Here is a 10,455-nt window from a genome sequence, read left to right as displayed (position 1 = left end):
TTCTTTGGTTGATTGAAGTAAATGATTAGATTGATGATGTTAAATTTGGTCTATCCATCGACCAATTTGATGTTTGGTTCATTTGGCCTGCCCAACATCAATTTTAAAATTTTTCAGGTAGATGTTGTTTGCTGTCAGCAAGCATATTATTTCTATCTGAACAAGCAAAAGCATTTGCTAGCTCCTTCATCGGTATTCTAGTGTTGGATGGGAAGCTACCTGCCGCACAATCAAATACGCTCAGTTGATTAATAAGTATTATTTTAAATTTTATTTATTAAATTGATTTTATAAAGCAGTATCAATTAGATGTGGGGGTGAATAAAAATTTAGTTAAATCGATCGAATTAAAAAATTTGATTTGGTTATTTTAAAATTTTAATTATTTAAAAAAACAGTTAATTTGGTTTAATTTTAATTTTGAAATTTTTTATTTGATTAAACGGAATAAATTGAATTAATCAAATTAGAAAAATAATTTATAAATTTAAATAAATAAATTTATAAATATCTAATTAATTAGTAAAATTTTTATAATATTTAAAAAATTCAGTTAATTCAATTAATTTGATCGAAATTCAAATTAATCGATAAAATATCGGTTAAATTTGTTTAATTTTTATTAAGAAATTCAGCGATTCAGTTGGTTAAAAAATTAATTTATTCAATTTTTGATTAATTCGGTTCCAATAAAAAGCTTTCTTCAAATATTACCCAAGCTGATAACGCAATACCTATCACATCAAGGTCAACAACTACCTCTAGCATCCACTCCGAAGCTCAGAAAAATAATGTATCAGGAAGAATTAGTAGCTCTCTTCAAGGCAATGCTACGTCAAGGTCATCCAGTGCTCCACTGATCCCAGCTTTGAGGCCAACTGCTTCAATCACCACCACACTCCAAGCCGTACCTTTACTTTCACGCTCTGTCAGCTCAGCTGGTCGATTGGGCACTGCTTCGCCTGCATCTGCCCCAATTAATGTTCCCCAGTCGTACAAAAATGCCATAATTGGCAAACTGGCAAATGCTTCCTCATCCCAAAGTGTTGCATGCTCTCAGTCTCCTTCAGAGTTTGCATCATCTGCATCTACCCTTCCTCAGACTCCTTCAAGGAATGAACATATGCCAAGTCAATCTGGCTTGACCTTTGGTTGCCTTAATCCAGAAGTGGTCACTAGCCTGCACCCGTATAGAGATAACCACTATGAATTTGCCACCTCCACCAGCAGCAGCAGTACCACCTACAAAAGTCAGTTTTAACTCAGACTGCTCAGTTGATTAATAAGTATTATTTTTAATTTTACTTATTAAATTGATTTTATAAAGCAATATATATATATAGGATGAGTAAAAATTCGATTAAACTGAATAAATCAATTGAACCGATCGAATTAAAAAATTTAATTTGGTTATTTCAAAATTTTGATTATTTTTTTTTTAAAAATCGATTAATTCGGTTCAATTTCAATTTTAAAATTTTTTATTCGGTTAAATCGAATAAATTAAATTAATAAAATTAAAAAAATAATTTATAAATTTTAAATAAATAAATTTATAAATCTCTAATTAATTAGTAAAATTTTTATAATATTTAAAAAATTCAGTTAATTCGGTCGAAAATCGAATTAATCGATAAAATATCGGTTCGATTTATTCAATTTTTATTAAAAAATTTAGTCGATTCGGTTGGTTAAAAAAATTGATTTATTCAATTTTCGATTAATTCGGTTCAATTCAGTTTTAATCGAATATTCAACCTTCTCTCAAGTTATTCTGGTTAATGGTTCAATCAATGGTGATTTTATTTTCCATTTCTTATTAAACCTTCCTAAAAAAAATAAAATTGCTCTTCATCATTAACAATATATTAAATATATCCTTATATCATCCATCATTTGAATTTTTACCACCTACAACAGTCAGAGTTTTGGCTCACTTGTGGGTACGTAGCATGGAAGATTAAGTTAAAATGTATGTTCAGAGAGATTTAAGTTAAAATTAATCAATGCTATGCTTTTAATGAAGAAGTGAATTAAGAACTGAATTGATTATGTGCCTGACCATTGTAATTCCAAAATTTCCAAACATGAGACACTAATTGCTACTCATATCGGTACTGCCTTCTTTTAAGAAACATCTTGTCATTTGTTACGTTTAGGTATCTGTAATTTCACCTTTGTGTGGCATGAAAGTTGCCAAATACTCAGCACCATAATTTGGGTTGTAGTCATCAATGGTTTAATATGGATTTTGTTCTCTGCAGTCATTTGGTTAAGGCCTAGAGTTTCAACTTTAATTTTTATAAAATATAGATTGGTAGTCAGATTGACACTATAACAGTATCATTAGTGTAGGTTTGCATGGAAGATTTGAGAGCGCTTCTCAATGAAGGTTTGTAGCATTTACTGGCTGTGCTCCCACTATGTGGCTGTTTTAAAAACATGATTAATTTGCCGAGGCTTGTTATATATATCGTCAATGGAGTATTGAGATCATATTTTCTAATTGATCAAGCAGACAATTAACAATAATTTAACTACCAATTTCCCTTAGTGTTTGCACTATATATCTCAAAAGCTGCAACATTAGCTTTTTCCCCTCTTTTAGGTTTCTTGATCTATTTCCTCTCTCTCTGAGTACTTCATTTAAATTGGCAATTATCTTTCTCATATCTAATTCCTTCAGTATATAGGGGATTAGGATCATGTATCCATTCATTCTATTACCTCTAGGTATATGAAGATTTGGCCCCCTTTCCTGGCAGTCTTTACTTGATTTAATTTGAAAGTAAACCAATCTACTCTGGAAGTTATGGTACATCGTTAACACCTCAGTGTAGAATATATTTCAAACAAATTGTATCTGTAGGATGGAAGTGCTGGAGATGAATTTATTAAGGAATCTGTTGAGCAGCGACGACTTTTGGAGCTGGGTCGCAGAACTATAGAAATGTTTGTGCTGGTTCAGATGTTCAGGTAACGATTAAGCTGCAACGTTATTTATGACATGTTTTCGAATTTTCAAAGTTACAATTTGTTTTTTGAAAACGTTAGCATATTAACCTTCTTTATGCTAAGAATCTATCCAAATGGACATGCATGGCTTCACCAGATAACTTTAACAAGCTATTTGAGTTGTGTTTTGGCATGCTTAACTTCCCATGATCTTAATAGCTTCTAATGCAATTTCTGAATAATAAATTCTTTCTAGAGTAACTGTATTAATAACTTTGTCTTGTACATGATGCTGGCAGCAGTAGAATCGAAGTTTCCTATCAGGAGGTTGTTGCTCTAAAGAGGCAAGAGGAACTCATTCGCGAAGAGGAAGTAGCTTGTCAAGCTCAAAATGAGATCAAATTAAAGCGTCGTTCTAGTGAAAGGGAAAGACGTTCAAAGAAAAAGCAAGTTCGAATAAATCGATCGAATTAAAAAATTTAGTTCCGTTATTTCAAAATGTTGATTAATTTTTTTAAAAAATCAATTAATTTGGTTGAATTTTGATTTTAAAATTTTTTATTCGATTAAACTGAATAAATCGAATTAATCAAATTAGAAAAATAATTTATAAATTTTAAATAAATAAATTTATAAATCTTTAATTAATTAGTAAACTTTTTATAATATTTAAAAAATTTAGTTAATTCAATTAAAAATCAAATTAATCGATAAAATATCGATTCGGTTTGTTTGATTTTTATTGGAAAATTTTGTCGATTCGATTGGTTTAAAAAAAATCAATTTATTCGATTTTCGATTAATTCGGTTCGGTTCAATTTAATTTTAATCGAATATTCAATCCAAGTTATTCCCGTGGTTAATGATTCAATCAATATAATAGGTGATTTTATTTTCCATTCCTTACTAAACCTTCCTAAAAAAATAAAATTGCTCTACATCATTAACAATATATTAAATATATTCCTATATCATCCATCATTTGAATTTTTATCACATCGCTTTGGATGATTAAACTTCATGTGCAATATTATCCAAGTAAACATAACCTTAAACAAGAAAAATCAAACAGAACACTACATTTGCTGCCATTATATCACTCAGAATCTACTATAGAGAGAAGAGGACAATTAATTAATTAACAAGAAGAACCTCAGATGGAGGACGCTCTTTTTGGCCATCACTAAGCATGCAAGATTACAGTAAGAGTAATGTCAGTGTGAAGATGGTTCGAGATTAATGGTGTCATCGGCATATATTTATTGAGTTGCGACTTCAACACGGTGTGGCCGGTAACCCAACATCACTATAAAGTCTTTGGCCGAGGTTCCAATAACCGCCGGAAGCCTTTGTGATGGTGTCGTCCCCTGCAGCCATTGTGCTACCACATTGCTCAGGGACATTGTGGGTATCACTGGTTCATTTCGACATGTTATTTCGACCTGTAGACACACAACCGAGAGTCGCAAGGCAGTTGTCAACTATATGTACTAAAAATAGGAGAAATATTAAGTTCTTGTGTTAAATTAGCTTAGATAAGGTAATATAATGATTGGGCACAGTGAGCAGAAACTCTTGGCACATTTCCTCATTCAAACTAAACTGAGCTTATGCGATCTTTAACTACCAGAATTACAAATTTGAAGGTCTCTAATTGAATTTTGCTCTATAGACATACAAACTTTGAACTAATAATTAAACTACATGAACAAACAGTTGCTTTTTATGGGAAGATGATGAGAAATTGTTGGTGAGGTTTAGGCTAGATAGTTGATTCTTGAAGATCCGTAGTAATTCCACCAAGATACACAACGATAGTGTAAACCATGGTTACAAATTTGGAGTATCTGAACAACAACACATTTATAGTTATCTTCATGATATATTGAAGCACAAATGGCGATATAATGCGTATCGTTTTGGAGTTTCTACACATGAAAAACTATCTTAGTATGTTGCAAATGGTTCCATGCAAGTTAGACTTCAAAATTTGTTTTTGATGCTACTATAAATTGGTAGAACTAACACATTACTGTTTCATGAATATATAATCCTGCGATGTAAAAAGTAATATCTATTAGTTTCAGGGAAGACTCACCTCATCTTCATTGAAAAGATTAAGCTTCTTGACAAGGTACTTCTGAATGTAAGAAACAGGTATATTACCATCTCTGGGATTAAGAATGAAAAGAATAGGTTAGTGCAATATGTTGGTGGGAGAAAAAGAATATAGCTATAAGTGCCCTGACAAATCATTGTTGCCTATCCTAAAAACATTAGGAAAATGACAAGAATTGTTTTACGAAGATTTTCCTTGTCAGTTGAATTAAACTCAAGATAGCTTAAGATGACTTAACCAACAGACCAAACATGGAAATGGTGTTGGCATTAGGCTAGCAACTCAAATGTTTTCTTTGATTGTTTTCAAAGTGAGATTGACTTCTTACTCAATATAGAACAAGAATGTATACTTCATTCCATAATTGTGACTTTCTACCCATTCCATAACATAAAAAAAGGATTCGTTTGTGTTCCCTACCTACTGCATTATTGCCTTATTTCTATCACAATTTTTTGTTTACCACAACTTAAATTATTCTTGGCAGGAAACATGCAAAACAAAACTTAGAGACATATGGTTTTGAAAAGAACTCCAAGAAAAATGAAGAAACAATGATGGTTTTCAATTTTTACTAAAGTACTCATGCATAATAAGAAGATTTAACTCACTTTATTCTCAAATAATTGGTTGAGATCTGGGGAAATGATGAACCTCCAGTCCTGAAACCATTGCGCATGAAGTAAGTACTGGGACAAAGTATGTCAAGTGTACAATGAAACATCCAGTTTTAAAGCTCCTTAACTGGTCAAAAGAGGAAACCAATGAAAACCAAAATGGAGTTGTTCTCTTATCACTTTGAGCATTAAAAGCATCATGTATTGTTTGGCTGGAGTTGGCAACGTTTCTCCTTTTCTGGCTAACTGACTTCAACCTTCTGGCTTTTATTGTCATAGCAGCGCGATTCTTCTCATCCTGAGATTTGGACTTATGAATATGCTCCGTAACCCTGGTCTTGTTAGTATTTATTTCACCATCAGGAACCTCTTTTTGCTCTGCCTTAATGAAAGAATTCTGTGGAGTAGACCTAAAAGATTTTGTTCTGTTTGCAGCTTCGACTAAGCAATTCAAAGGTTTCCAGAGCTCTGCCTTATCCTGTATGGCAGTTGCAGTGTTTTCTGTATCTTTATTAACATCATTGTTGGAATTGTCAGGACCAAAAGCAGCCTGAAATTTGTAAATCAAATTAAACATGAGTTACCCACCAAAAGTATGGACAATACAAAAAAGAAACTTAACTTTAGCAGCAAATGTAAGTCACAAAAGAAAATCAAAATCAAATATCATGTCTTGTACCTGTCTTCTGTTTAGGGCATGTTTGGTTGAGTTTCCATTCAAACTTGATTTCATTGCAAACTTATCAGTAGTATCATCCTCATTTTTATAGGATTCACTACCATGATGTGTAGCAGCCCTATTGCCAACTGTTTTTTTTCGCCTTCCTGACGGACCTGTTTGTATAGTAACTCTTGGAGTGTTCACCACTAATGAAGAAAGAGAAATTTCTTTTCTTCTAACAGGCAATGTCATGGAAGGGGCACTATCAGATGCTCCAACTTTTGGTTTCTTTATAGGAAATATTTTCGCTCTCAAATCTTGGAGATTATGATCAGCCCTGCAAATGGTAGTGTTTAAGACAAGCAGTAATGCATAACTGTATATTCTGTGAGTTTGAGCAATTGACTTAACTAGATTTGTGTGTATATGTTGATTGTATTCATTAATATTAACTCAAATTTGGAACAGAATAAGGTTACTCATCTCTTAATGTAAATGATGTGCTCTAATTAATATCTGATGTGCATTTCCTCGATAGAAGCATTTTTTTTGCATTTCCAGCATATGCAACATTACAAATGTCCTGTGGCAAAGGGTGCCAAAGCCGGTGCGGATGTTTGCAACCACCCACTGATTTTTCATATAGCTTGAAAAAGACCTTAGTTTTGATGATCGATCCTTGAGGTTTCTAACCAATCATCCACAATAAGTTACAAGGGAGGAAAACCTCTTTGTGGAGACATAGCAGCTATGATTCAAAAATATGAGTAATAAAGAAGGATATTCATATCTGATGGTTCTAGATAAGTGTGACAAGGAAAGATAACATGAAATCATTTAATTTAGATATTATCCAAATTAATGGTTGGAGTTTAACAAGGCTAAAAGGGTTTGTATTCTCATTCAAACTCACTCCATAAGGTCACACACTGTTCTGCAGTGCTAAGAATAATTTGAGTGACTGGATTGTTAAACTGCCACAAGGTTGCAATTTTTCTGATTATGAATATTTCTATGATTTGTTTGCGCAAAAACATCTACTGTTTCTATGATCAAGCATCACTTGCACAATCTCTTGTGTATTTTTTTTTACAGAATTTGTTGAATCAATTTTTATTATATGCTTAAATATCTTGATCAGATTAGGGTAAGCTCAAACTAACCCAAATTATGGCACAAAGATACACTAGAGCAGCTGAACAGTTGCTCAAAACATCTCATATTTGAAGTTTTAAGAACCAAGAAGGTACTTGCATTATGTTGGAAGATATATCATAATTCCAAATTGATATTTTTATTTAGACAGTTGAGAACTGGTATCCAACTGTGTCTAGTGAATAGAAATAAATATTTTCACATGACCATCGTAAACTAGATATACATAAATATTATCCCAAGATTAGTGGTGCATAGACATCCTTCCTGCGTTGGTAGTATGTCGATCGATCAGTGTACAAGCTTACTTGACAGAATTTTTCAAAAGAGTTTGCTTGCAAGGAACATTCACTAAGAACTCAGAAACTGATTAATAAAGATGTTCCATGTTATACAAGGCTTTGGTGGAAAGCTAGTGAGACTAAATTAGGCTGATTATGAGGAAAATTCTAGATATTCAACAAGCAGGATTTGAAATGTAATAAACAAGAAAATAGTAGCAAAAAATAAATATTAAAGGGAGAAAAGGGACTAATCTTTTTCAAAATTAAGTTGTTTGTATGAGCTATATTTAAAATTTGGCAAAAGGCAAAGGTCTTCTGTGCCGGATTGTCTTATGACATTCTAGACCAAAGACAAAGGAGAGTAGGAATAATAAAAGGGGCATTCTCAAGTTTTCTTGCCATGTACTCTGAAAAATTCATTCAAATCATCTTTTCATCCTTGTGACTCTCCTAACTTGAATCTTCTTTCATCAACTCAACTTCAAGCAAGTTTTCACCTTCTGATATCAAGTCTAAGGAACATAAAGCACACCATTTTATTTATTGAGGCCTGAAACTCAATCTACCTACATGCATGCCAATTAATTAACTTTGTTACTGCTGTAATATATTGAGATATAAATATATAAATTGATTTCTTTCCTAAAATTCCAAGCTTTTGAAATAAGTGGCTAGCCAATCAAATTGAACAAGGCATCAGAGCAAGAAAATTTAGGGTTCAAATCCTTCCAATGCCAAAAAAGTATTTTCTCATTCATAACATAAGCAAACTGGATGGATTCTAGCATTTAAAACAGTGATATATTAATACTACAGTGAAATCAAAGTGGGTACCATGATGAGAAATCCATACAAGATATAGTATGAAATCTCTAAAGGAAAAGAAACTAACCTGAGTTTTTCTACAGGGAGACAACCAAGATGAATATTGCATACAGGGCAACAATCTGTCTCTTCTTCGTCGAGCTTCTCAAATATGCACTTCCTGCAAACTGCTCAAGTATATTTATTAATTTACATATAGATAACTTACGATTCAGACTCGAAGGTAAATGAAAACCCATAAACCTATGAAAGTGACTAAAGATCTGAACAAATGATCCCGTAAGAAATAAATTGCCAAATTGTTGTAAAGCTCAAGACCATATTTTTTAATGCAAAGATTACTGAAATATATTACATTCAATTAATAAGACGATATCTAACTCAAGGATCAGACTATAACAGTCTTACAGAGTTGGACGATTAACAGAAAGGAAAAGGGGATCGAGAGAAAACTAAAGTAAACGAAAGAGTAAATGATCCTTGACGACCTCTCTTCGACTTAGCACGTTATACAGAAAAAAGAATGATCAAGACAAAACTCGATTTATTTTCCAGAAAGGAAAGTTATAAAACCTTGCTATAATGTTAATGCAGCTATAGCAAGGCAAAAAAGAACTCTTATGGTTTTATTGCATGCGTTGACGTCCCTTGCTTAGCTTCTCACGTAGTTCAACTTCGAACTCAGAAAAATGCCAATTGGATTAATAAGGAATGAAAACTCAATGTATCTCATACAAAAATCAGTATCTTCTACATGACAATCGAAGCAGAGACGAAACAAATACGGTATACAAACACAGGAACATGAAACCAATGCATGCGACCATGACCACTCGTACCCAAAAGGAATGACTTAGAAACTTTACTGAAGCCATATATGAAAAAATTGAGACGTCCGTTTGTTCCTAATTAATCTCGTAAACTTGCGAGTACGCAATTTTTACCGCAAAGAACATCGTAACCCCGATATATATATTACGTAAAACAAAGAGGGTGAAACCCAACGCCACAAGGCATCCTTGAAAGTACGAAACGAAAGAATCAATCAGGACCATGAAACATACGAAGTATAGAGGCCGAAGCAGGAGGAAGAGATGAAAGGGAGAGAGGGGGGCGCGGTGGGTGCTCACACGTATGAAGGCACTCGGAGATGGTGGTGGCGTCCCGGATGAGCTTGTTGCAGATAGGGCACGTCATGCACGCGGCCAGAAGCTTCCTCTTCACCTTCACCATCTGGGCAGGTCCCACCGCCGACGTCTCGTCCTCCTCCGTCCCCGAGCTCGCCATCTCCGAGTCCGCTCCCAGTTGGAGACCTCCCGTCACTCCTACGCTCTCCTACCGTTCATGAGAGATATACTCCATCAGGAAAGTCGTCGAGCGCCACTCCTACAGCTCAAGGCGCGGCATTGATGGACGAATCACGTGTAGGATCCCGGCGCGGCGGCGGCGGGGATCCGACTACAAAAAACGAACAAGATCGGATCTTTCCAGGAAATAAGGAAGAAGAGGAGGCAAGGAGCGGCCTCGAGGGAAGATTTGGTGGGGAGAGAGGCGGGGTCGAAAGGGCGGGGAGAGATCGGACGAGGACGAGGACGAGGACGCGTCGACAGAACAGAACTGAAGAAGGGGAAGAATGAGATTGTGTATATATAAAAGGTTGCATATAAGAGAAGGACGCTTCCTATTGGTGCGTGCCTTTGGAGAACCCGCTGTCTCACTCTCAGAAGCTGGACAGTGGGCCCCGTCTCAAACGACCAATAATAAGACGGATAAGGTTAAGTAATCTACGAAATGGTCTGTTGGCGAAAACAACGTGTTCCGGAGAGAATTGCCCGTATA

The 10,455-nt window shown here is 34.3% G+C and overlaps 1 protein-coding gene across 1 annotated transcript; it reads right to left on the bottom strand.

The window, feature by feature from the left end:
* Positions 1–3,999: 3,999 nt before the first annotated feature.
* On the bottom strand, positions 4,000–10,207 carry LOC141843210 (E3 ubiquitin protein ligase DRIP2-like). Its single transcript, XM_074731253.1, has 7 exons — positions 9,747–10,207; positions 8,684–8,783; positions 6,371–6,689; positions 5,820–6,241; positions 5,686–5,736; positions 5,054–5,126; positions 4,000–4,397 (listed from the first exon to the last, which is right to left on the bottom strand). Exons 1-7 carry the CDS (start codon positions 9,901–9,903, stop codon positions 4,215–4,217), a joined length of 1,305 nt encoding a protein of 434 aa, XP_074587354.1. The 5' UTR covers positions 9,904–10,207; the 3' UTR covers positions 4,000–4,214.
* Positions 10,208–10,455: the final 248 nt, after the last annotated feature.

This window comes from Curcuma longa, chromosome 12 (assembly GCF_044706935.1).
Source record: "Curcuma longa cultivar G26 ecotype Majalengka, Jawa Barat chromosome 12, ITB_CL_G26_1.1, whole genome shotgun sequence".
Classification (NCBI taxonomy): domain Eukaryota; kingdom Viridiplantae; phylum Streptophyta; class Magnoliopsida; order Zingiberales; family Zingiberaceae; genus Curcuma; species Curcuma longa.
The sequence above is the reverse complement of the archived record's forward strand: the minus strand, read 5'-3'. Positions and strand labels throughout refer to the sequence as shown.